The sequence below is a fragment of the Myxocyprinus asiaticus genome, chromosome 46 (assembly GCF_019703515.2).
Source record: "Myxocyprinus asiaticus isolate MX2 ecotype Aquarium Trade chromosome 46, UBuf_Myxa_2, whole genome shotgun sequence".
In the NCBI taxonomy this organism is placed as follows: domain Eukaryota; kingdom Metazoa; phylum Chordata; class Actinopteri; order Cypriniformes; family Catostomidae; genus Myxocyprinus; species Myxocyprinus asiaticus.
The window spans coordinates 31148178-31176155 of NC_059389.1; the positions used below are offsets into that span (position 1 = coordinate 31148178).

The 27978-nt window shown below is 39.5% G+C and overlaps 1 protein-coding gene across 2 annotated transcripts in view; it reads left to right on the plus strand.

The window, feature by feature from the left end:
* The window catches only part of LOC127435763 (Fanconi anemia group A protein), a 132613-nt gene that overhangs the window by 79222 nt on the left and 25413 nt on the right, over positions 1-27978 (plus strand). For both annotated transcript variants that reach the window (XM_051689437.1, XM_051689438.1), the window contains 6 exons: positions 412-482; positions 811-910; positions 995-1179; positions 1275-1368; positions 18021-18188; positions 18508-18581. In XM_051689437.1, coding sequence (XP_051545397.1) covers positions 412-482; positions 811-910; positions 995-1179; positions 1275-1368; positions 18021-18188; positions 18508-18581 — 692 coding nt within the window. The remainder of the gene's footprint in view (positions 1-411; positions 483-810; positions 911-994; positions 1180-1274; positions 1369-18020; positions 18189-18507; positions 18582-27978) is intronic.

Consider the following 27978-nt stretch of genomic DNA (forward strand, 5'->3'; position numbering starts at 1 on the left):
GCAGATGGCTGGAGGAGTGACCAAAGGAATAGAGCGTTTCAGAGAGAGAAACTGTCCAGACAATCAATCATCTCCTCAGCTGTTCACATATTCAACCTCTTTAGAGAGTCACTTGACAGAATGTTTACTAGATTTACGATGTTACGAGACTAAAGGGATTTTTATCTTTGCTCTTTGGCCCAAATGTATATCCCTACTATCCATCAGATCACACAAAGGAGCAAGTAGGAAGAAATTGCTTCCACAATTTTTATTTCAGCAAACAAAAATGTAAACTAAATCTTAACAGAAATCAAGTGCCAGAGGTGAATGTTTTCTGAAGGCTCTGCACATCTGTTCTGTGTTATTTTAAGTAAGATATGAGATATATTTTTGAGGGACATCTTTATTGAGTCTGTCTGTATGTTTCAGGTCATCAGTTTGATTATGCAAAACTTCTGTCTGTGTTTACTGGCTGCATCTAAACTCAACCCTCCAAACAGGTAAAACATGCATGGAATTCTTGGTAGAAGAATGGTTTAATGTGAATATTATTATTATTAATAATGCATGTAATTATTTATTGACCATTGGTGGCTTTTATAATTTTTCTCTTTACTGTTTTATAAAATCCAGAAGCCTCGAGGCCATTTGTTTTTTAGTTTTTTAACATTCAAACATGTTTTAGGCACTCGTGCCTAAGAACACCCCTTAACCATGGTGAAATCACTGTACACACAGCCTCCTGTGGCTTATTGCTTTAATAAACAGTTGATTAAAATGGATTTCAAAGATGTAGTATTATAACTGATTTCTAATGGATGTTCTCAGGCAAGGCTCATGGGCGAGTGTCTTCCTGAAAATTCTGTTGGGTCACAGAAATCTCTTTTCTGCCCTGATACACAGACTGTGGGATCTGCTTCAGAACCAGGTATCATGTTCTCTTCAGTGCATGTTTTATTGTTCTGTTGTGTTCAGTGTTGCATCATGTGTTTTTAATGCTGTATGTTTGTAGGTGAACACTCTGAGCCTGACTCATGTGCTGGGTTTGGCAGCACTGTTGGTTGAACTGCATTACTACAGACACATGTGTCCTCAGATGCAGGTGATGTGGCCGTCTGCAGCTGCTCTCTCTGTGTCTGAGCTTCTATCTGATGGCCTGATCTGCTCCACACGCTCACACATGGCTTTCTGCCTCAGGTTTGAGTACAGACTGCAAACGTCTTTGAACATGAAATCTATAGAATTGGATTACTGGTTATATGTGTATGATGTAGAGATGGGTTTCTCTTCAGGTTCTGTGTGGCTGTTCTCTCTTATGGGCTGTGCAGAGCCAACACTCAGTCAGAAGAACTCCAGAATTTCATACCAGAAAGACTTTATAAAAAGGTACAAAACCTGATAAATATCTTTTTGACGTGTCATGTTTCATTACTGAAAGCTTAAATCACCACTAATTGTGATGAATAATGTAAGTGGCAGGCTTCCAAACAGATAGGAGGTGTTAAAGTGCTGAAGTGCTTGAATTTAGCTTTTAGAAATTAAAGTACTGGTGATGATGGACCGATGAATACGTGAATACGTACTCAACCGATCTTGCTCATTGTCATATTAGTTCCTCAACATTGACACACTGGACTCATATAGTTGTAATTATAACCTCTTTTGCTACGCTTCGGGAACATTAACGACGGCGAGATGAATAATAAATAATCATCTAGAGGCAACAAAGGCTCGACCAACATGGCGGATTCTGCCAAAGCTAATGCTTGCAAAATGCTACACCTGACGCCACAGGCGACACTGACACTAATCATACCTCAGAGGGCTCCTGGATGAAATCCCTGCCGACGTCGCTGGGATGAAAGACGAGATCTGCTCTGTCAGACTGAAAAGCTATGCTCCTGTCTGGACGATGCCAGCTCCAACCGTAAGACATGGGATACTTCACTGAACACTGTCTGAAACTTGGACTTAAGATGGACTTCACTGCAATTTAATCTGCCTCAAGCTTAAGGCCCCGATATACTTCTGGAGAAGTTCTTCTGCGTTCTTTTTTCAGGGGTAAAAAGAAGTTCTAAACAGCAGAGCAATGGTATGTTTGGGAACATTCAGACACCCGCCACACCGATGTGCGAGGCATTTAGAGGAGCATTTAAATATGAGGATGCTCAGTAAAACCTATACTAATGTAACATTCAAATGTGTTATCAATGACTTTATGCCTCATTCTATGAGTAGAATTCACATGAAGTCAGTAAAAGATGCTTTTTAAACACTCGATGATGATTAAAAGTAATAAATATGCAGTAATGTTTTATTTGTCTTGTTTAGATTCTGAATTCATGATGCTGCGCTAACTCGCTATACGCGGCCATAATATGCGCCAATAACACTGTTATTGTAATTTATGATGACACTGATATTACTGCAAAGATGGGTGTATAAAAGAGAAATGATGGGCAAAATACAAACAAAAGAATGATGATAAGAGAGGCATATCTTACTATGGGCAGATGTGTGAATGGCTTTTGCTGCAGATGGCACATGAGTTAATGGGCACTTGAGAGTATTTGACTTGATTTGATTCCTTTTGTAGACTAATTAAACAAACAAAATAATTGCAAGATGTGGTCTTGCACGCCGGTGAGTTCATGTTAAATACTGACTGAAAAACATAAAGCAGTAGCTGGAGCCTCAGGTCAAACCTACCGATGTCGTGGACCAATGGCAGCAAGGTGTTTAGCAGCCGGTTAGAAGTTTTCCTAAAAGTTCGCCCAGGTGAGCTGTTCTGAACCACTGAAACAAATGCAAAAACACCTTTTTGGCCAGATTTTGTTCTAAATGATGTTACACCCCTTCGTTCTTTGATTTTGTATGAAGTATATCTAGGCCTTTACAGTCGAACTGCAGTGCACCTCACTGATCTCTGCCTGATTCACCTTGGTCAAAAGATTAACTACACACTTAAAATGGAATACATAGTCAATAAATTCATTTTCAACAAAAGCCTTCATCAGCAAAATAACAAAGGACAATGCATCTGTGTGCACTTCCGCAGTTAATTCAGGATGGCCTTACAGTACGTACAAAATCTTTTTGTTAAAACATGCTTTTTGTTTACATGCCCCTAACACTTACTTAGTTTACTAACTTTAAACCATGACTTGTACTAGACATAAATAACTAATATTGGCAATATATTCATGTTGTTTAGCCAGAGGGGAACTGGCCCCCACAGTGAACCAGGTTTCTCCCAAGGTTATTTTTCTCCATTAACCAATATACAGTTGTGCTCAAAAGTTTGCATACCCTGGCAGAAATTGTGAAATTTTGGCATTGATTTTGAAAATATGACTGATCATGCAAATAAAAACTGTCTTTTATTTAAGGATAGTGATCATATGAAGCCGTTTATTATCACATAGTTGTTTGGCTCCTTTTTAAATCATAATGGTTACAGAAATCACCCAAATGGCCCTGATCAAAAGTTTACATACCCTTGAATGTTTGGCTTTGTAACAGACACACAAGGTGACACACACAGGTTTAAATGGCAATTAAAGGTTAATTTCCCACACCTGTGGCTTTTTAAATTGCAATTAGTGTCTGTGTATAAATAGTCAATGAGTTTGTTAGCTCTCACATGGATGCACTGAGCAGGCTAGATACTGAGCCATGGGGAGCAGAAAAGAACTGTCAAAAGACCTGCGTAACAAGGTAATGGAACTTTATAAAGATGGAAAAGGATATAAAAATATATCCAAAGCCTTGAAAATGCCAGTCAGTACTGTTCAATCACTTATTAAGAAGTGGAAAATTTGGGGATCTCTTGATACCAAGCCAAGGTCAGGTAGCCCAAGAAAGATTTCTGCCACAACTGCCAGAAGAATTGATCAGGATACAAAGAAAAACCCACAAGTAACCACAGGCAGGAGAAATACAGGCTGCTCTGGAAAAAGACGGTGTGGATGTTTCAAGGAGCACAGTGTGACGATACTTGAACAAAAATGAACTGCATGGTCGAGTTGCCAGAAAGAGGCCTTTACTGCGCCAATGCCACAGAAAGGATTTTTTGGTTACAATATGTCCGACAACACCTTGACACACCTCACAGCTTCTGGCACACTGTAATTTGGAGTGACGAGACCAAAATAAAGCTTTATGGTCACAACCATAAGCGCTATGTTTGGAGAGGGGTCAACAAGGCCTATAGTGAAAAGAATACCATTTTTTGGGGGTGTGTGAGCTCTAAAGTCACGGGGAATCTTGTGAAAATTGATGGCAAGATGAATGCAGCATGTTATCAGAAAATACTGGCAGACAATTTGCATTCTTCTGCACGAAAGCTGTGCATGGGACGCTCTTGGACTTTCCAGCACAACAATGACCCTAAGCACAAGGCCAAGTTGACCCTCCAGTGGTTACAGCAGAAAAAGGTGAAGGTTCTGGAGTGGCCATCACAGTCTCCTGACCTTAATATCATCAAGCCACTCTGGGGAGATCTCAAACGTGCGGTTCATGCAAGACGACCAAAGACTTTGCATGACCTGGAGGCATTTTGCCAAGATGAATGGGCAGCTATACCACCTGCAAGAATTTGGGGCCTCATAGACAACTATTACAAAAGACTGCACACTGTCATTGATGCTAAAGGGGGCAATACACAGTATTAAGAACTAAGGGTATGCAGACTTTTAAACAGGGGGCATTTCATTTTTTTCTTTGTTGCCATGTTTTGTTTTATGATTGTGCCATTCTGTTATAACCTACAGTTGAATATGAATCCCATAAGAAATAAAAGAAATGTGTTTTGCCTGCTCACTCATGTTTTCTTTAAAAATGGTACATATATTACCAATTCTCCAAGGGTTTGCAAATTTTTGAGCACAACTGTATTATGGAGTTTTGTGTTCCTTGCCACAATCACCTTTAGCCTGCTCACTGGGGGTCTAAATACAAATATTATTTACTTATTTATTTTAAGGCACAATTTATAATCATATTTGCTATTAAACCACACTATTATGACTCTAAGACATTACTATATTACAGCTTCTTTTACCATTAAAGTATATTTTTCTGTAAAGCTGCTTTGAAATTATGTGTTTTGAAAAGTGCTATACAAATAAAAATGAAAATTCTCCCCCAGCCATCCATTCTTATCGCTCGGCCATGTCCTGCTCGCCACAACGTCCAAGTGTTTTAAATTCCCCATCCTTCAACAACAGTTCCTTTGTAAAGCTTGAATCGACCAACAACTAAAAATAGTGCAGATGGGCGAAAGCGTCACATTTATGCTCAAAGCAGGGCAAGCAGATGAATGACAGAGAGCTTCTCCTCTTCAAAGTTGTAACTTGACACTGCGTCTTCTAAAAGTGGCCCGAGATATGTATTAAGCAGTCAAAGACATCTGTCTGTGCATGTTTATGTAGAAAAACATTTAAATCCAGACAGACACATGAAAGTGTCCTGTGTAAGTTCACTTTGGATGAGTCTCCCATGACAGGCCCAGTCTGTCTTCTCTTCACCTGTGTGACTGATTGTGCACCAGTGGGCGGGGCCAAGGATGCAATGACGGAAAAATAGGCGTTGCATATGCAGATGTATTTAGTCCTTGTGATGTCACAAGTTCCACGAATTCCAAATTAGCCATTTTTGCAGCTTGATTTAAATAAATGCTCTTTTTTTGAGGAAGTTTTCAGTTCTGAAAAGATCAAGGAAAATTTGATTCCTCATGTCATGACCCCTTTAAGCGCAACGCAATGCCTTAACTCATAAGCGCAAAGTCAGTGGGCATGGCCACGAAGTGTATATTACCATATATTTCCATGTATATTATGCATAATAACCCTAACTGTAACCCTTGCATCAGAATACCCAAGACAGCAGGCAGTCATGACATGGGGTTGGAGAGATATACTGTAAAAGTTGTCGTCATATAATGAGACTTTGTGAGACAGGCAACTATTTATCCTTTGAAAAGCTGTACAAATGCACAGGGCAATGGCTGAGGGCTCAATGAATAAATGGGGATAGAGTGCCTCCCTGTCTCATTCCTCTGCGAAGAGGGTAATAGTTTGAGCAAATGTCATTAGTGCGGACAGAGACTAAGGTGTAAAGTCATTTTACCCATGATAATAATTTAGGGCCAAATCCAAAACTCTGCAATATTTCAAAAATAAAACTCCATTCCAGCCGATCCAATGCCTTCTCAGCATCTAAAGATCTTACAGATTCAGACACATCAGTACTGGATTTACAAAACAATATATCTAGTAATCAGCGTGTATTTGAAAAGAAGTGCCTGCCTTGGACATAGCCTGTTTGATCCATTAAGATAAGGGAAGGAAGAACCTTCTCAAGACATCTGGCTAAGCATTTGGCATGTACTTTGTAATCCATGGAAAACAATGAAATGGGGCGGAAAGAGCCACATACAGTGGGGTCTTTATCCGATTTTAGTATGAGACGGATAGATGCTTGCCGTAAAGTAGTTGGCAAAAGCCCATTTGATGAGGTGTGGTACAATTCAAGGAGCACAGGTGAAAGTTCTGTGGACAGCTCACTATATAGTTCCACTGGGAAGTCATCGGGCCCCGGAGTTTTCCTAGATTGCATACTTTTGATGACATCTTGAATCTCTTCTCCATCAATGGTCTGTCAAGCATGGCTCTGTCTCTATCATTATAATCATCAGAGCTAGGATTACTCTCAGAAGTAAATAACCTGCTGTAGAATTCCACAAGTGTCATTTATTTGTTTATTGCAGATGGTAAGGGAGCCTGAACTAGTCTTAATTTGTGCTATCTGATGTGATGCATACAGTAAGACTGCTGGCTTTGATGGGCCAATAACCTGCCAACCTTGTCTCCAAATTCATAAACTGAATGCAGGACTTTAAGAAACTGCCATTCTTCCTTTTATGTGAATATTAAATCAAATTCAGTTTGCAAATGCAGTCGTTTTTGATAGATTTCTGGTGAGGGTGAATTAGCATGTTGGCTGTGGAGCTGGGCTAACGTGTCCGAAAGTTCATTAAATTGACCTGATTGCTTCTAATATTCTTTTGCTGAAAAACTGATAATGTTGACAGGCAAAAATGCCTTCCCAAAATGTGCAATACGAGATTTCATCTGATGCATTAGTATCAATAAAGAACTGAAAGTAAATGTTTTGCCCAAAGGATTGGTTAGCCCCCAAGGGTCAAAAAGACTTTAGTGTTCAATGAAATGGTTAATGGCTGCTGCAGTTTTAGAGAGATCTGGGTTAAGAACACAGGTAAAGTCTCCTCCTATTATTAGGAAGTGGCTATCAACATCTGGGAGGGAGGAAATTAATTATTGATAAAAAATATTGTCATCCCAATTAGGTGCAAAAATAACAAGCCAAAATAACACATCTATGTAATAGCTGACCAGTCACAATAACATATCTGCCATTTTTATCTGTGATAACTTTGTCGCTTCAAAAAAAGAAACATCTTTATGTACACAGTCCACTAGCTCAGAATATAAGAACAGATAGCTCCACTCCTAAACAAGACCCCCCCCCTCAACAGGGTGCAAAATGATCATATAAATTATTTCAAACAGTGACAGCTTATCAGTATAATATATGCAATTTCATTACTTCATATTGATTGTACAATTATTATTTTTTTAAAAGCTCAAATGTGATTATAATAATGAAGACAAATTATATATATACTTCTACAGTATACAGAAGTTACACTTTCACATACTATAAACAGTATATAGTGAGTTACATATCAATATATATGAGTTACTTTTCCTGGCCGGAATCCTCTTAATTTGTTAATGGTCCATTCATGCCATGTAGGAATTACTGTAGTTATGAGTTTCTGACTTGTAAATATTGTTCACATCACTTGTAATACAAGTTGGGAACTCAGAATTATATGAAAGCTCTGAATTCTCTTCTGTGAAGTCAGTCAGTCATTCAGTCGTTTTTATTTGTATAGCGCTTTTCACAACATACATCATTTCAAAGCAGCTTTACAGAAAATCATGCTTTAGCAGAAAATGAAACCGTAATATCTATAAAGTCTTAGAGTCATCATTGTGTAGTTTGATGAAATATGATTGTAAATTGAATATAAAAATAAATAATTAAATATTAATTGTATTTAGAACCCCAGTGAGCAAGCCGAAGGCAACTGTGGCAAGGAACACAAAACTCCATAAGATGTTGGTTAATGGAGAAAAATATCCTTGGGAGAAATCAGGCTCACTGTTGTGGCCAGTTCCCCTCTGGCTAACATCATGAATATAATGCTGATATTAGTTATTTATGTGCAGTGCAGGTCATGGTTTAAAATGATTAAACTAAGTAAGTGTTAAGGGCCAGCGTTTAAACAAAGATTTTGTATGAACTGTAAGATTAATGACTAATGTCTTTGAGGTTGAGGTTGAGACAGGGAAACAAATAGAATAATATTAGCGTAGATGCCGTTAAATTTACTGCAGATTTATAGATTATTAGAAATGTTTCTGAGAAATGGCTATTATTCCCCACAAACTTTGGCCGGGAGACACAGACTCGATCGACACCAATTTCACAGCTGATTGCTATTAACAAGTTAATTTAAAAGTTGTGATAACAAAACTTTGTGTCTTACCTAATGTAACGTTAGTAGCCTTCTCCCCTGTGCCTGACCATGACGCATATAATCCATCCTCCTTTCCAAGAAAGTTGGTAAAATACATCCAGGTTTTCTGTGATTCCTCTCTTGCTGATTGAAACAGCATAGCTAATTGAAATCACTCATTATTTCAACTTCAAAAGTCCACTTGCTGTCACGGTGACTGATGACAAACACGACTTGTTTAGAATCAGCTTTGCAGTTCTTTTGTATCTCACATAAGATAACTTGGACTGTTTGCCCTTTTGAACTATAATAACGATTGCTCGTTCATTGCCACAGCTGCTAACGTTAGCATTGCTAATTTGCTATCATGTGCCTTAACTCCGCTCTGCCTCTGATGTCACTCAGCTCATTGTGGCTCCTCTCCGTTTTCACCTTATTTCCTGCTCATCCTAATTTTACAATGTTGCAACTTAGTTACAACACACACACAGCACCATCATCTTCATCACTGTCTGATCACAGCCGGGTGTTCTCAGATCGATTCGGGTATTACACATAATGTTAAACAGACCCGGGACCAGCAGCAATAGAATGGGACCCGACCCAGACCCGGCTGACCGTATAAAACGTGGATCCGAACCCGTACAGGTCCCGGGTCAGGTCTCGGATGTTCGGGTTAGGGTGGACCCGTGAAGACCTCTAATTTATAATAAAGTAATACAAAAATGACTACAAAAGATTTAGAAGTGAGTAGTTTTTCGAGATATAAGATTATACAGTAAATCACTTTCACTAATCAGCCCCCAAATGTAGTCTCCCATCATGTTCTTGTTATACTGTTATACTTATCCTGATGGAAGCGCTCGCCTTGCTCCTCTGAGTACGCTCCCATGTTCTCCTTGAATTTATCAAGATGATCGTCAAGGATATGGACTTTGAGGGATTTCAGAGGTGGAGCTGAGGAAAGAAACCCATACTACCCCAACCAAAAAGACCTCAACGACTTGATTAGAGATCTTGGTCACACCAAGTCCAATGCCAAGTTTTTGACGTCTATGCTCAAGCATTGGAACTTGTTGGATGAAAGTGTGCAAGTCACAGATCTTTTTTTCCAGCTTCTTCACCCGTCAAGATGGGCTCTGTTTCTGCCACAATGTGACCAGTCTGTTCGAGGCAATCGGAATCGCATGTAACCAGAATGAATGTTGCCTCTTCATTGACAGCTCATCCAGGAGCCTCAAAGCTGTGCTGCTCCATAATGGTAACAAGTACCCGTCTCTTCCCCTGGCTCACTCGGTGCACCTCAAAGAGGATTACAACAGCATCAAGACCTTGCTGGACGCTTTGAAGTATGATGAGTACGGCTGGGAGGTCATAGGAGACTTCAAAATGATGGCATTCCTGATGGGTCTCCAAGGTGATTTTATCTAGTTTCCCTGCTATCTTTGACTTTGGGACAGCAGGGACACCAAGGCACACTACCACAGGCGGGATTGGCCACAGCGGACTGAGTTTTCTGTGGGGAGGAACAACGTCAAGTGGGAGCCACTGGTGGACACCCAGAAGGTGCTGATGCCACCACTGCACATCAGATTGGGCTTTATGAAACAATTTGTCTAGATAAGGAGTCGGCAGCCTTCAAGTACCTTCAAGACTTCTTCCCTAAGCTGTCTGAGGCAAAGGTCAAAGCTGGTGTCTTCGTCGGACCACAGATAAAGAAGATTCTGGAGTGGAATGAAGCTCACTGGTAAGGAGAATGCAGCTTGGAACAGCTTTGTCGCAGTGGTTCGGTGCTACCTGGGCAATCACAAGGCCAAAAACTATATGAAGCTGGTTGAGACTCTGGTGAAGAACTACGGCACAATGGGCTGTAGTATGTCCCTCAAAGTCCATATCCTTGATGCTCATCTTGATAAATTCAAGGAGAACATGGGAGTGTACTCGGAGGAGCAAGGCGAGTGCTTCCATCAGGATATACTGGACTTTGAACGCCGCTACCAAGGACAGTATAACGAGAACATGATGGGAGACTACATTTGGGGGATTATTCGTGAAAGTGATTTACAGTATAATCGTAAATCTCAAAAAACGACTCCCTTCTAAATCTTTTAGTATAAAATCTTTATAAATACATGTTCATTTGGATTCATATGTTGTTTTTTCTCACTTTATGTGAACGAAAAGACACAAATTCGCCCGCTTTCTCATTGGAAATAGGTAAATTTCAAAATATCACTGTTCTGGTCACAGATCACTGACTGACTCAAGATGGCGCCGAGTATGGCTGCTGCGTTGCGAGCTCCAACACAACATAGTAATGTTTTGTTTGTTTTGTTCACAATTCTTATGTTTTTTGTCTTGGATGTTGTCTGCCTTATTGTCTACGACAGACAAACACTTTTGGACATTGGTTCAGCAATCTCACACCGTAAACCGGACTTCACATTCCTCAATGCCGACCCGCTGTTTACAAACATGCAAGCAGAGCCCTTTGTCTGGGCAGCACGGCCGCGGAAACACAGGAGGAAAAGGGGAAACCGAGCCGGCGTTCTCATCAGAGTAAGACGCCGCGCAAATCGACCCCCGCTACCCACTATTCTACTGGCAAATGTTCAGTCTCTGGATAACAAGCTCTGCGAGCTGAAAGCACGGATCTCTTTCCAACGAGATACAAGGGACTGCTGCATTATCTGCCTAACAGAAACTTGGATGTCTGCGGAGATTCCAGACTCAGCCATTGAACCCGCGGTGTTCTCCGTGCACCGAGCGGACAGAGCGAAAGACCTCTCAGGTAAAAGCAGAGGTGGTGGTGTATGTTTCATGATCAACAAATCCTGGTGTGATCAGAGGAACGTACATTCTATCAAGTCTTTCTGCTCTCCTGATCTGGAATTTCTTATGCTTCTGTGTCGACCATTCTGGCTACCGAGGGAATTCACAGCGGTCATTATCACTGCTGTGTACATCCCGCCACAAGCCGACACAGACCGGGCACTCAAGGAACTGTATGGGATTATAAGTGAGCAGGAAACCGCGCACCCTGAGGCCGCGTTCATTGTGACCGGGGACTTTAATAAAGCCAGTTTAAAATCAGTCGCACCAAAATATCACCAGCACATTAGTTTCAACACACGAGGGGACCGGGTTTTGGACCATTGCTACTCTCCGTTCCGGGATGGCTACAAATCCCTCCCCCGCCCACCATTTGGCAAATCAGACCACTCTTCCATTTTGCTTCTGCCCGCTTACAGGCAGAAATTGAAACAGGAAGCACCCACCCTCAGAACGATCCAGTGCTGGTCGGACCAATCAGATTCTACGCTACAAGACTGTTTTGATCACACGGACTGGGAGATGTTCCGGTCCGCCTCTGATGACGACATCGAGCTTTACGCTGATAGCGTAATGTGTTTCATCAGAACGTACGTAGAGGACGTTGTTCTGACCAGAACTGTACGAATCTATCCGAATCAGAAACCATGGATCAATAGCGATGTTCGCGCGGCACTTAATGTGCAGACCTCCGCTTTTAATTCCGGGAACTTGGAGGAGCATAAACAAGCCAGTTATGCCCTCCGAAAAACTATCAGAACCGCAAAACGCCAGTACAGGAGTAAGATTGAAGGACAGTTTAACACCACCAACTCTAGAAGCATGTGGCAGGGAATTAACATCACGGACTTTAAAGGGAATAAAAACTCCGCCATGAACACCGCTGCCTCTACCGGATGAGCTAAATACTTTTTATGCTCGTTTCGAGGGAAATAACACTGCCCTCGCGGAGAGAGCTCTCGCGGCTGAAGCTACAGAGGTTAGTTCATTCTCCGTCTCTGTAGCGGATGTAACTCGATCCTTCCAACGGGTGAATATCCACAAAGCCGCGGGCCCAGACGGCATTCCGGGCCGCGTCATCAGAACGTGTGAACCAGCTGGCTGGTGTTTTTACGGACATTTTCAACCTTTCCCTCTCTTTGTCTGTAGTCCCCACATGCTTTAAAACATCCACCATTGTGCCTGTTCCAAAACAATCAAAAATAACTTGTTTAAATGACTGGCGTCCTGTTGCTCTGACCCCCATCATCAGCAAATGTTTTGAGAGACTAATCAGAGATTACATCTGCTCTGTATTGCCACTCTCTCTTGACCCGCTGCAGTTTGCTTACCGCAACAACCGCTCCACTGATGATGCCATTGCATCTACAATACACACTGCTCTCTCCCACCTGGAAAAAAGGAACACTTATGTGAGAATGCTGTTTGTAGTCTACAGCTCAGCATTCAACACCATAGTGCCCTCCAAGCTAGATGAGAAACTCCGGGCTCTGGGCTTAAACAGCTCGCTGTGCAGCTGGATCCTGGACTTCCTGTCAAGCAGACGCCAGGTGGTTAGAATAGGCAGCAACATCTCCTCCTCACTGACCCTCAACACTGGAGCCCCGCAGGGCTGTGTTCTCAGCCCACTACTGTATTCCTTGTACACACATGACTGTGTGGCAACACATAGCTCCAATGCCATCATTAAGTTTGCTGATGACACGACGGTGGTAGGTCTGATCACTGACAATGATGAAACAGCCTACAGAGAGGAGGTGCACACTCTGACATACTGGTGTCAGGAGCACAACCTCTCCCTCAACGTCAGTAAGACAAAGGAGCTTGTGGTGGACTTCAGAAGAAAAGACAGAGAACACAGTCCCATCACCATCAATGGAGCACCAGTGGAGAGAGTCAGCAGCTTCAAGTTCCTGGGTGTCCACATCACTGAGGAACTCACATGGTCCATCCACACTGAAGTCGTTGTGAAGAAGGCTCATCAGCGCCTCTTCTTCCTGAGACGGCTGAGGAAGTTTGGAATGAACCGCCACATCCTCACACGGTTCTACACCTGCACTGTGGAGAGCATCCTGACTGGCTGTATCTCCGCCTGGTACGGCAATAGCACCGCCCACAACCGCAAAGCACTGCAAAGGGTGGTGCGAACTGCCAGACACATCATCGGAGCTGAGCTTCCCTCCCTCCAGGAAATATATACAAGGCGGTGTGTGGGAAAAAAAGCTCGGAGGATCATCAGAGACTCCAGCCACCCGAGCCATGGGCTGTTCTCACTGCTACCATCAGGTAGACGGTATCGCAGCATCAGGACCCGCACCAGCCGACTCCATGATAGCTTCTTCCCCCAAGCAATCAGACTTCTGAACTCTTGATCTCCCACGATCAAAATACATCAGCACTGCACTTTATTACCCTTACTCTTATATCTCACACCGGACTGTCATATATTATATTATTATTATTATATTATGTTCTCTCTTAACAACTGACTATCAACCGACAGCCTGAATGTCAATACAGTACAATACTGTACATTCTATATATATATATATATATATATATATATATATATATATATATATATATATATATATATATATATATACTTCTTTATATATTTTTATTTTTCATTTTTTATTGAATAATGTGTATCTATATAGTGCGTATTGTATACTGTACAGTGTATGTTATTATTTGTATATTGTTGAGTGTAATTATGTGTATAACAGATGTTTAAATTGTGTTGTGTTAATTTGATGTTATTGTAAATTGGTATATGTCTCATCACTGTCACGACTGCTATGTTGATCGGAACTGCACCCAAGAATTTCACACACCATTGCACTTGTGTGTATGGCTGTGTGACAATAAAGTGATTTGATCTGATTGATTTGAAAAGCAAAGTTTGTGGGGAATAATAGCCATTTTCTATACTTTTGAGGCATAAGCAATTAGGAAATAACACGTACTACCCAGGAATAAAAACTGTTACATAGTGTAATCATATTTATTGGTTCTAGTCAGCACTCTGGAAGCTGCATTTGAACCAATTGAAGTTTATTTATTGAACTTGCAGTACATCCTCCCAGTAATGCATTAAAATCTAGTCTTAAGATCATGAACGCATTAATTAGTTTGTCGGCATCCGCAACAGAGAGCACGTGTCGTAACTTAGCAGTATTTCTGAGGTGGAAGAATGCTGTTCTACAAACATTGGAAATGTGATTTTCAAAGGACAGATTGGTGTCAAATATAACACCTAAATTCTTCGCTGTAGAAGATGACATAACAGTTCATCCATTGAGGGTCAAATTATATTTTAGTGGCTTATTTTTTAGAGGTTTTTGGTCCAATAATTTTACCTCTGTTTTGTCGGAATTGAGTAGATGGGAATTTCTGGCCATCCAATCTTTGACTTCATTGATACACTGCTAATTTGGAGAATTGTGAAATTTTGTCGGGTTTCGAAGAAATATAAAGTTGGGTATCTTCGGCATAACAGTGGAAACTTATTACACAATTCCTGACAATATCTCCCAGGGGAAGCATATATAAGTAGAAAAGCAGAGGCCCTAAAACTGATCCCTGTGGCACTCCATACTTAACTTTTGTTTGATTTGTCAATTCCTCGTTTACACATACAAAGTGGTAGCGATCTGTTAAATAGGACCAAAACCATGCTAATGCAAGACCACAAATGCCAACATAATTCTCCAGCCTATTCAAGAGAATGTCGTGATCTATGGTGACGAAGGCAGCACTAAGATCTAGAAGCACTAGAAGAGAAATGCAGCCGTGATCAGATGATAAGAGCAAGTCATTTGTAACTCTGATAAATGCAGTCTCTGTACTGTGATGGGGCCTAAATCCTGACTTAAATTTTTCATATATATACAGTTTCTCTGTAGAAATGAACATAGTTGGGAGGACACTACCATTTTCTAGTATGTTTGTCATAAATGGGAGATTTGAAAAATGGTCTATAATTAGCTAATTCTCCAGGATCAAGTTGTGGCTTCTTAATAAGCAGTTTGATAACTACCATTTTAAAGTTTCTTGGGACATGTCCTGAGGATAGCGAGGAGTTAATAATATTAAGAAGAGGTTCTGAGATTACAGGGAATTCCTCTTTTAAGAGCTTAGTTGGTATTGGATCTTTGGATTGGATGTTGTGACTTTAGATTTTTTGATAAGTTTTGCTAGCTCTTCATGACGTATGACAGCAAAGGATTGAAGTTGCTCGTGAGGAAAATTAGAGACACTGTTTTCTGAGGTGCTGTGACTGTTGATTGCATAATTAAAATTTTATTTCTGATGACTTCTATTTTATCAGTAAAACAATTCATGAAGTCATTACTATTGTGCTGCGATGAAATATCTGGTTCAGTCGAGGCTTTATTTCTAACCAATTTAGCCACAGTACTGAATAAACACATTGGACTGTTGTGGTTATTTTCTATGAGTTTGCTAAAATATGCTGACCTGTAGCTACAGACACTATCCTTCCATGCACCGCGAAATACCTCTAATTTTATATTCTTCCACTTGCACTCCATTTTTTTGAGCTGCTCTCTTGAGAGCACGAGTTTGATCATTGTACCATGGTGCAGGCTTTTTTCTTTAATTGAAGGGGGGCGACACCATCAAGAGTGCTAGAGAAGACTATATTTATATTTTCTGTTATTACATCAGGTTCTTGACTTTTTGGCTTACTGAGTCTATGAGACAAATTTGGAAGATAATTAGTGAAGCTATCTTAAATGGTCGAAAGAATAGTTCTACCTAAGTGATAGCATGGTGTAGATTGAGTGACATTAGCAGATCGCAGCAAACAAGAGATGAGGTAATGATCTGAGATGTCATCGCTCTGCGGTACAATTTCTATAGTATCAACATCAACTCTATATGACAGAATTAAATCTAGCGTATGACTATGGTGATGAGTTGGTCCTATCAATTTTGTCTGACTCCAAGGTAGTTTAGAATATTGATAAATGCTAATCCCAATGTGCCATTTTCATTATCTATGTGAATGTTGAAGTCACCAACAATTAAAGCTCTATCTACAGTAACAACTAGATCTGGTTGAAAATTTGCAAATTCACCAAGGAAATCAGAACATGGCCCGGGTGATCTATATACTGTAGCAAGCGCAAAAGACAACAGAGATTTTTTATTTGTATCTGACTGTCACATTAAGCATTATTAGTTCAAAAGACTTAAACTTATATCCTGTCCTCTGAGTAACACCAAAAACTTCACTGTAAATTGTAGCAACTCCTCCTCGACCCTTCAGACGAGGCTTATGTTTATAACAATAACCTGGGGGAGTAGATTCATTTAAACTAAAATATTCATCTGGTTTAAGCCAGGTTTCACTCAGACATCCATTCAGTGACACTAATCTATTATAAACCTCGTCACCATGACGAGCAAGGAGGGGGCCAGAGCATATTACAGTGTCTGACATCATTTTTGCAAGTTCACACACCTCATTAACATTAACTCTAGTGATCTCCGACTGGTGAAGGCAGACATCCTTGGTACCAACATGAATAAATATTTTAGAAAACCAACATTTAGCATTAGCTAGATGCTCGAGCCCCAGAAATGCATTTAACAATATTGTCTGGAGCCGTTATTTCCACGTTCCTTACAATAGGATCACCTATGACCAAGACTCTTTCAACATGATTCTCAGTGGGTGCATCACTGAGTGGGGAGAATCGATTGGAAACCCTAACAGAAACGGGAGAGTGTTGTCACTGCTGAGAGAGTATGCCGCAAGACGTCACCCAAGCGCCCTCCTGCAGGGGCTCTACAGCTGGAACCAAAGTGTGTGTTGCTCGCTGTTCTACCCGCATCCGAAACAGTATCTACCGACTTCTCTTTCTCACTGTCCTCCACTAGTGTTCAGATGCGTTTCTCTAACTCATTAACCTTCTCTGTCAGCCTGAAAAATTCCTAACATTTATCACATGTAAATCCCTTACTGCTGACAGAAGAAGCTATAGTAAACATGTAGCATGCAATGCAGGAAGAAATAACATGAGCGGATGCCATGACTTACCGTAATTGTTTGTTGTTATTATGGTTGTTCTTGGGCAGCGAGGGTTTGAGATCGATGTGGTTCAATGTTGTTCCTGATCAGCAGAGGTTTGAGATTGATGCAATAATCCATGTAAAACACAGAGGAGAAAACAAATGCACACAGTCGAGATGCTAGATGTAGACAAGCGGAAAAAAATAAAATAAAAAAGAGAGAAAACGGGTGTGCGATGTAAAATACACGCAGTTGAAACGGTAGAAAAGGTGGAAAAAAATAAGCATGCGGTAAAATGGTAAAGGATAAAACGATGAACGGATAAGAAGTATAAGCAATGCTAAGCAGGCTAGCAAGCTACAAACACAGACTCGTGCAGCGTGCCGGCAGCACCCGGAATAGGAAGTCTGTATGACTATGTTGACTATGACTATGTCCTTGAAGTTCTTGAGAGTCCTTGATTTTCATTCAGTCTTGCCTGTATGAACCCTGTAATATGTTCTTTTTGTTATTGTATATGAAAATGCTTATCGGTGTTTATCTTTGTGTTTGCAGGCTCTTTATCTGATCCCCAGACTCATCTTAGAGACTCGAACACACATGAGCGATGAATGTGACTCTGATATGAACACAGATATGTCTGATCTCACTGGAAGAATGAAAGACGCATCTATAGCTCTGTGGCAAAACAAACAGATCAAATCCCTGCAGAAACACTATCAGGTACTTACAAAGCAAAATGATGAAAGAAGTGATGGTGCGATTGAGTGATGTTTTGATGTATGTGGTGCATGCATGATGGGTTGAGTAAAATAGGTGGTAGTAGGATTTTTGATTGTTTGATGGGAGTGGTGGAGTGAGTGATGGTTTGATGGTGTGATGAGAAGAGTGATGGACTAGTGTGGTAGTTTCATAAAGTGATGGATGGATGGATGTAATGGTTTAATTTGATGGCTGGTGGTGTGATGGTTTAATGGAGTAAGTGACTGGATGATTTGTGAGGTGTTATTTGGCTTTTATTACATTCTCATTCTTTCATCAGCTGTCTTTCTCTGAGTGGCTCTCTGCTGAACTTCATGTACTACGCAGCCAAGATGCACTGACAGATCCAGAAAGGTACGGCAGTACACTTTCACAACACACATGCTGGCACATTCACAGACACTATGGCTTGGCTTTGTGTCCAAAGATCAAAAGGGAAGTGTTTTGTTCCCACTATTTGTCCTACTTTTTTGTAACACTCATGCTAATGGATATTGGCTCTGTTTCGTGAGATGTCTCTGAAAGCTGTCTCTTTGTCTGTTTGGCTAAGTTGCACCATTTGTTCCTGTCAGCAGCCCAAGGATCCCATGTTTTTAGGTCGATGTCTGCTGAGAATGGCTGATGTTTTTTTTAGTCTTTGAACAGCTTTTTAGGCCCAATTCTATTTAATCAGAGCTATGCCCTGAGTAAAGCATTATCTTGAGTAGGTTAATGGACTGTAAGCTGTCTTTCAGCTCTCTTCAGGATCTAAAAAATTTGGATATTGTCTTTTCCCACTATGCCCATTATTTATCATAGTCAATGTTGATGAAATCGCTTCTGTAGTTGTTGATGACTTTTGTACAATATTCAGGGTTCAGAGCTCTACAGAAGGTTGGGGATCAAAAATGATCGACAGACCTTGATCTTGGTGGTTGGATTCAGTGAATGGTCTTGCCAGACTCGTTTTTTGTAGATGGCCAAAGAACTGTTGTCCTTTGTGAATCTGTTGTCCGCATTTCTCAAGATGTTGTTCGAGATTAAAAGGATTCTGGGTCAAAGCAGATGGCATAATGGCCCATGTTCTTCACCCAGCACTTTCTTGGGGTTGCCAGAGGAAGAAGATCATGTTTGGCATGCCTCTTTCTGATCTGAACCCTTATTGGCTCTCTGGTAGGATATCTGCTGCTATGGTGGTTATGAGGCTGTTCTGAATATCCGTAGAGACAGTATGTTGCCTGCCATGAGGGATAATCCAGTAATTAACGATCAAATTTTTTCTCTTGTCTTAGCCTTGTCCAAATGGCCATCCACACAAAGTTTGTAGACCTTGATTTGGATCTGGTTGATCCCCCAGGGTTTTTCATATTCTAAGCTATTTGATGGCAGTTGAAACATCATTTTGATTTTGGGTGGGTTGGGTGGGCTGGCTTCATTGTTGTTGAGCTAAGCTCCAGTTTTAAAGTTCCAGTTTTACTTCTTTCTTTTTTCTTTTTCTTTTTTTTTTTTTTTTTTTTTTTTTTGTTGTAAGTCCAGACAGATGACCCTACAACTTTAGCAAACATTTCTGCCTATCTCTCTGACATTATGAACTGGATGAGTGATCAACATCTTCAGCTCAACCTGACAAAGACAGAACTCTTTGTCATCCTAGCCACCCCATCAACTGAATAAAACATCATTGTACAGCTAGGCTCAACAACAATAAAACCAGCCAGGAATCTTGAATTAGTTCTTGACAACCAGCTCAACAAATGAACAGTCATGCAGATTTATGCTCTATGACATCAGGAAAATCAGACCTTAGCTTTGTGATTATGCACAGCTCCTGGTCCAAGCCAGAGGTGTTGCTAGGGTAAATTTTGAATTGCGTTAAAATGTGTAATGAATGATAGTGTAAACTGAACAAATACTTTCAACATTCTGCATTTCTTGCATTTTTAACAAACACAATTATGATTTCCTCTATTGGTTGTAACCTTTCGTACCAAGAAAGTGTGTGGTGCTAAACTTTGTTTCCTCACTATGCCTGAAATAATAGTTTTAACAAGAATACTTGCATAACTTAAGTTAGAATGAGTTTAAGATTTTGATAAATGGCATTATTTAGTTTACTGAATTTGTGCTGGACAGCAACCAGTGAGCTACCTTCTGGATGCTGACCCCTTGCTGACCACATTATTGATGCTTGATCTGACTAAAATAAAATAAGTAAAATAAATTACTGATATTTATTTGTTTACATGGCATGGAGTAAAATGACCAGCTCTAATGTATTTACATTGTATGGGTGACTATTAATTTGTTAAAAAAATCCTGAAATGTTTAAGAAGTTTGGCCCTTTAAATAACTGTCTACATAAATCAATCTACTTCTCATTTACTGGTCTGTGATACCTCTTGAGCTCTCTATCTCCTGACTGGCAGTGTCTGTCTGTTTTCAGAAAAATAAAAATATATATTTTCTGCATGTCTTCACATTTGAAAATATGATTTATAATATGGTTTAAGATGTCAGCCTACATGTACAGTTGAAGTCAGACGTTTACCTACACTTGGGTTGAAGTCATTAAAACCAATTTTTTATAGCAAATTATAGTTTTGGCAAGTCATTTAGGACATCTGCTTTCCAGAAAATGATGTCAAGCCTTTAGACAATTAGCCAATTAGATTCTGATAGGAGGTGTACTCAATTGGAGGTGTACCTGTGGATGTATTTGAAAATCAGCCAAGAACTCAGAAAAAAATTTGTGGACCTCCACATGTCTGGTCCATCCTTGGGAGCAATTTCCAAATGCTTGAAGGTACCACGTTCATCTGTACAAACAATAGTATGCAAGTATAAATACCATTGGACCACGCAGCCATCATACCGCTCAGGAAGGAGACACATTTTGTCTCCTAGAGATGAACGTAGTTTGGCGCGAAAAGTGCAAATTAATCCCAGAACAACAGCAAAGGACCTTGTGCAGATGCTGGAGGAAACAAGCAGACAAGTATCTAAATTCACAGTAAAACGAGTCTTATATCGACATAACCTGAAAGGCTGCTCAGCAAGGAAGAAGCCACTGCTCCAAAACTGCCATAAAAAAGCCAGGCTACAGTTTGCAAGTGCACATGGGGGCAAAGATCCCAAAGAAGGAGAAATGTTTTCTGGTCTAATGAAACAAGAATTGAACTGTTTGGCCATAATGACCATTGTTATGTTTGGAGGAAAAAGGGTGAGGCTTGCAAGCCAAAGAACACCATCCCAACCGTGAAGCATGGGGGTGGCGGCATCATGTTGTGGGGGTGCTTTTCTGTAGGAGGGACCGGTGCACTTCACAAAATAGATGGTATTATGAGGAAGTAAAATGATGTCTACAAACCTGACTCAGTTACATTAGTTCTGCGTGGAGGAATGGGCCAAAATTCCTGCAACTTATTGTGAGAAGCTTGTGGAAGGCTACCCAAAATGTTTGACCCAAGTTAAACAATTTAAAGGCAATGCTACCAAATACTAACAAAGTGTATGTAAACTTCTGACCCACTGGGAATGTGATGAAAGTAATAAAAGCTGAAATAAATCATTCTCTCTACTTTTATTCTGACATTTCACATTCTTTTTTTGTTATTAACATTTTTTATTGATTCCAAGACAGACAAAAATAAATGTAACCAGAAAATTATTCATAAGGAATCAACTTAAAACCCTTTATAACCCCCGCGCACATGTAAATTTAACTAAATACCCTCATATTAACAGACACATAAAAAAAAAGACAAAGTTCAACATATAGGGAAAAGAATTAAATAAAAATAAAAAATTGTCTCCTTCCACTGCCCCACACTAGAACCTCTCCAAATGAGACAAATAACTGAGAAAAAGAATAGATATTTTATTCTAATAGATATTCGAAGATATTTTATTGATATGGTTTAAGTATAGTTGTGTAATCACACACACACACGTCGGTGAACTTTCACTTGCTAGCACGTGTGTATTTTTCTTTATAATGACAATAATTTATATAAATAAATCCTTTAGTCCTAGGCTAGTCAAGGACATGTGAGTCTTGAAATGATGTTGACCACTGGTTGGTAACTATGACAATCTATAAATTAGTTGCTACCATGGTCTATTCGGCCAGAATATCCTGCAGTTATAAAAACGTTACAACGTTTGACCTTATCAGACTAGCAATCGTTATGTCTAATGTTAACGAATGTTGCCTAACTTTTGTAATGTCATTTATTTCAAAACATCAATGTTTCAAATAAGTCAAAACAACAGCATAAGATATGGCACTTACCTGCTCAGATGACATGTTTTCGGATATCCACCTTTTCCTTCCTTTCGTTATTTATTTGTTAATTCGCTCTGATAAGATTCTGTATTCATGTGTACACCATTCCGTCAAACCACATTCATCCACGCAGAGCCGAAGCACAACTTACATCATTACCAAAGCAATTTTTTTCCGCAAGACGCATGCAGTTTTACTTTTTAAAAATAAATAGTGTTAGATAGTGTAGCTTTAAAATTAAGTACAGAAATTCAACTTAAAAAAATATCAGTGCAAACCTAATTTCTTTTGTGCAAACACATCACTTTTTACAGTGTTAATAATCCATAAGAAATATAATAAAATGTAATAATGTTTGAAATGCCACCAGTAGAAATTTGAATTTTATTTATTTCACTATATTTAATACTTTTTCATTTTATGGACCATGGTGCAGAACACTTCATTTCCCAGAATGCTCTAATTTGCTCAATATATTAAACAATCAATAGATTGAAATTTTGAATCTATTTTCTATTTGAAAACAATGTGGTGGATTATTTCTGGTGCTGTACAGCAAAAACAAAGTCTATTTTGATGGCAGTGTTAATTTTAGCTTTATTATTATTACGTTTGAGAAATGTTATGTCTAAAAAGTTAAAAAATTAGGGAATAAAGAGGTACTTTTTCAAAAAATAATGTAATTATTTGTCACAAAATGTGTCTAGGACTAATGAAAGTCCAAGTAGTGACTGTTTTGACAGTGACTGTTTTGAATTTCTTTGAATTGCAATTCAGTAAATTCCACTTCAACTTCCTGTGGGGCGTTGCCAATTCAGTTCAAATTCCAACTCATGAATTAAAAGGGAGTTAATTCTGAATTTTGCACAACCCTGATACACATGCATATTACCTCATAAGTTCTTTGAAACAATGATGGTTTGTTGAAACCTAATGAGTGACAACAGTCCCAACTACTAGTGGGAACAGGAAGTGTTCAATAGCTATGGGCTTTTAAATCCAGCTGACGGTCATTTCTGCAATTAACTGAATGACACAAATTATTGCATTGTTCTTGTACATATTGAATACATCATTCAAACATTCACAGTGTAGGTTGGAAAAGTATGTGAACCCCTAGGCTAATGACATCAACAAAAGCTAATTAGAGTCAGGAGTTGGCAAATATGCATCCAATTAATGAAACGAGATTCAGGGTTCCCACTGTCATGGAAAACCTGGAAATATCAGGGAATTTTAAAATTGTGATTTCCAGGCCCGGAAAAGTCATGGAAATTAATAAAATCTTCGAAGTCTTGGAAAAATCATGGAATTTTTTTATTGTTCATATATTTTTCTTTATTATGCTCTGTCTTAAAATATTTAATCAGGGTGTTGCTTTGCACTGGATTAAAAACACACAGTGAAGAGTTAAAATATATCATGTTATTTAGAATACCTGATCAGTTAGAGACAACGACGTTCCACTAATCCCCGTCCATTTTAGGATTCATGTTTTCAGGCTAATTTTTATTTACCCGCTTATTTCAGTGAAGTGTGTCTCTCTTTGCTAATTTTCATGTAATCTACTTTAGCATGTAAAATTAGCTTTTACAGCTAAGTTTAGCATGCCAGGAAAGTGCACCTTTAACAACGACTTGCTCAGCATGGCCAGGTATGAAAAATGGCTGTCAAAGGATCGGGATCCTTCGGTGCCTGGAAGGGACAGATTCAGTTCACTTAGTTTTGTCATTGCCACATCATAATAATTCATGGGAATGTGATAATATGTTGTGGCCACTAGATATTATGTTGTGGGAACGACATCCTTATTTCATGGCCACAAAAAAATGATCTCATTCCCTAGACAATATATTTGTCCCATGACTTTATGTTGATGTAAAGGGCTAAAAAAAGACCAATATGAAGTGGGGTAAAGTTAGTTTTAGGCTCGATAATCGTTTTCTTTTACCCGTGCTCTCTGAAGGCGACAGTCTTACAAAAATATCGTTCGCACACTTGGCCTAAAGGGTATATAACTGTACTACAAGGGCCATAAAACATTGTACGCAGAACAGTCAGCACCTGGTGTGGCTGCAGTATTATGACTGAACATGCACCGATGTGCTTTCATTGCCTAGCATACTCAAGGGACCATCTGAAAATTCCGCCCACTATGCTGTTGACGTGCAAGTTAACAAAAATAATAAAATTCAGTAAAAGTGCAGTATTTTCAATTTCAAAGGTTGTAGTAAATTCCCAGTGGATAAACTAATTTACTACAGGTGAGATTATTGAAGTAAGTATATGATTATAGTATTCGATTATTTTAGGAAAACAAATCACTAAAATTCCCCAATATGTCATGTTCACATTCCAGAGGATGTCTCAGGTTCCTAGTTGATAGACTTACTACATGTGATATTTTGCCAGCATGCACAATTATACAGATGCAGTTTTCAAATATTACAAACAAAATTCACCTTAATGACAGTAGCACATTCTAAAGGCTTCCAGGTAAACTGGTCTCATAGAGGAGCATGCCAAGGGAGGTTAGTGTTGAGTTAGGGTTAGACTGTGCTCTCTTTGTTTGTAAGAAAAACACTCTAACCATAGAATTATTGTTCCATATAACAAGCATTAACAAACACTATATATAAAAACATTAAACTCAAAACATACTCAATGGGGATCTTGCATAGCTGGGCCTCCGACCTTTAAAATGTGCAAATGTTCCCCTCTTACACGGCTCATATGGGGGGCATTTTGTGCTGTATCCAAGCATGTTAACAGAAAGTTGAGTGGAAGGAAAAAGTGTGGAAGAAAAAGATGCACAACCAACCGAGAGAACCACAGCCTTATGAGGATTGTCAAGCAAAATCTATTCAAGAATTTGGGTGAACTTCACAAGGAATGGACTGAGGCTGGGGTCAAGGCATCAAGACACAGACATGTCAAGGAATTTGGCTACAGTTGTCGTATTCCTCGTTAAGCCACTTCTGAACCACAGACAACGTCAGAGGCGTCTTACCTGGGCTAAGGAGAAGAAGAACTGGACTGTTGCCCAGTGGTCCAAAGTCCTCTTTTCAGATGAGAGCAAGTTTTGTATTTCATTTGGAAACCAAGGTCCTAGAGTCTGGAGGAAGGGTGGAGAAGCTCATAGCCCAAGTTGCTTGAAGTCCAGTGTTAAGTTTCCATAGTCTGTGATGATTTGGGGTGCAATGTCATCTGCTGGTGTTGGTCCATTGTGTTTTTTGAAAACCAAAGTCACTGCACCCGTTTACCAAGAAATTTTGGAGCACTTCATGCTTCCTTCTGCTGACCAGCTTTTTAAAGATGCTGATTTCATTTTCCAGCAGGATTTGGCACCTGCCCACACTGCCAAAAGCACCAAAAGTTGATTAAATGACCATGGTGTTGGTGTGCTTGACTGGCCAGCAAACTCACCAGACCTGAACCCCATAGAGAATCTATGGGGTATTGTCAAGAGGAAAATGAGAAACAAGAGACCAAAAAATGCAGATGAGCTGAAGGCCACTGTCAAAGAAACCTGGGCTTCCATACCACCTCAGCAGTGCCACAAACTGATCACCTCCATGCCACGCCGAATTGAGGCAGTAATTAAAGGAAAAGGAGCCCCTACCAAGTATTGAGTACATATAGAGTAAATGAACATACTTTCCAGAAGGCCAACAATTCACTAAAAATGTTTTTTTTATTGGTCTTATGATGTATTCTAATTTTGAGATAGTGAATTGGTGGGTTTTTGTTAAATGTGAGCCAAAATCATCACAATTAAAAGAACCAAAGACTTAAACTACTTCAGTCTGTGTGCACTGAATTTATTTAATCACGAGTTTCACAATTTGAGTTGAATTACTGAAATAAATGAACTTTTCCACGACATTCTAATTTATTGAGATGCACCTGTATATATACACACACATACACTACCGGTCAAAAGTTTTGAAACACTTGCCTGAAATGTTTCTCATGATCTTAAAAATCTTTTGATCTGAAGGCGTATGCTTAAATGTTTGAAATTAGTTTTGTAGACAGAAATATAATTGTGCCACCATATTAATTTATTTCATTATAAAACTAAACTTTTATTAAAAAAAAAATGTTTTTGAAATTGATGACTTGTACCAAATAATAAAGAAAAGCAGCCAATAAGAGCCCAACATAGATGGGAACTCCTTCAATACTGTTTAAAAAGCATCCCAGGGTGATACCTCAAGAAGTTGGTTGAGAAAATGTCAAGAGTACATGTCTGCAAATTCTAGGCAAAGGGTGACTACTTTGAAGATGCTAAAATATAACATAGTTTTATTTTGGATTTTGTTTAGTCACAACATCATAGTTCCATTTGTTATTCCATAGTTTTGATGACTTTACTATTATTCTAAAATGTGAAGAAAAAAAATTATAATAAAGAACAAGTGTTTCAAAACGTTTGACTGGTAGTGTGGTGTGTGTGTGATATATATATATATATATATATATATATATATATATATATATATATATAGGAACTCCATGCAAATTTAATAAAACAATGCAAAAATAAACATTTAACAATGAACATTAGTCAGCGATATGATTCATACACCAAAAGTGGTTCATGTTCTATAAAATTATTATTATATCATTGATAAAGTTTTCTTTAGCATCAAGGCTATTTAACAAATCTTGATATTTTTTTTAATATTATTATTAACTACGCTAAATTGTAGCATTTGGTATTTTTAGCGCTGGAGCACAACACCAAACTGATGCAGAGCATGAAAAGCAGAGTGCCCGTCTGTGCGTTTATGACGCGAGCATCCGCCACTGACACAGCACCATCTGCACAACGGACAGCAAGAAACAAATAATGTCCAGTGAAAATTCAAATGAAGCTCGCAATGGATATAAACTCAGCAAAAAAAGTAACGTCCTCTCACTTTCAACTGTTTTTATTTTCAGCAAACTTAACATGTGTAAATATTTGTATGAACATAAAAATATTCAACAACTAAGACATAAACTGAACAAGTTTCACAGACATGTGACTAACAGAAATGGAATAATGTGTCCCTGAACAAAGGTAACAGTCAGTATCTGGTGTGGCCACCAGCTGCATTAAGTACTGCAGTGCATCTCCTCCTCATGGACTGCACCAGATTTGCCAGTTCTTTCTGTGAGATGTTACCCCACTTTTCCACCAAGGCACTTGCAAGTTCCCGGACATTTCTGGGGGAATGGCCCTAGCCCTCACCCTCCGATCCAACAGGTCCCAGACATGCTTAATGGGATTGAGATCCGGGCCCTTCGCTGGCCATGGCAGAACACTGACATTCCTGTCTTGCAGGAAATCACACACAGAACAAGCAGTATGGCTGGTGGCATTGTCATGCTGGAGGGTCATGTCAGGATGAGCCTGCAGGAAGGGTACCACATGAGGGAGGAGGATGTCTTCCCTGTAACGCACAGCATTGAGATTGCCTGCAATGACAAGCTCAGTCC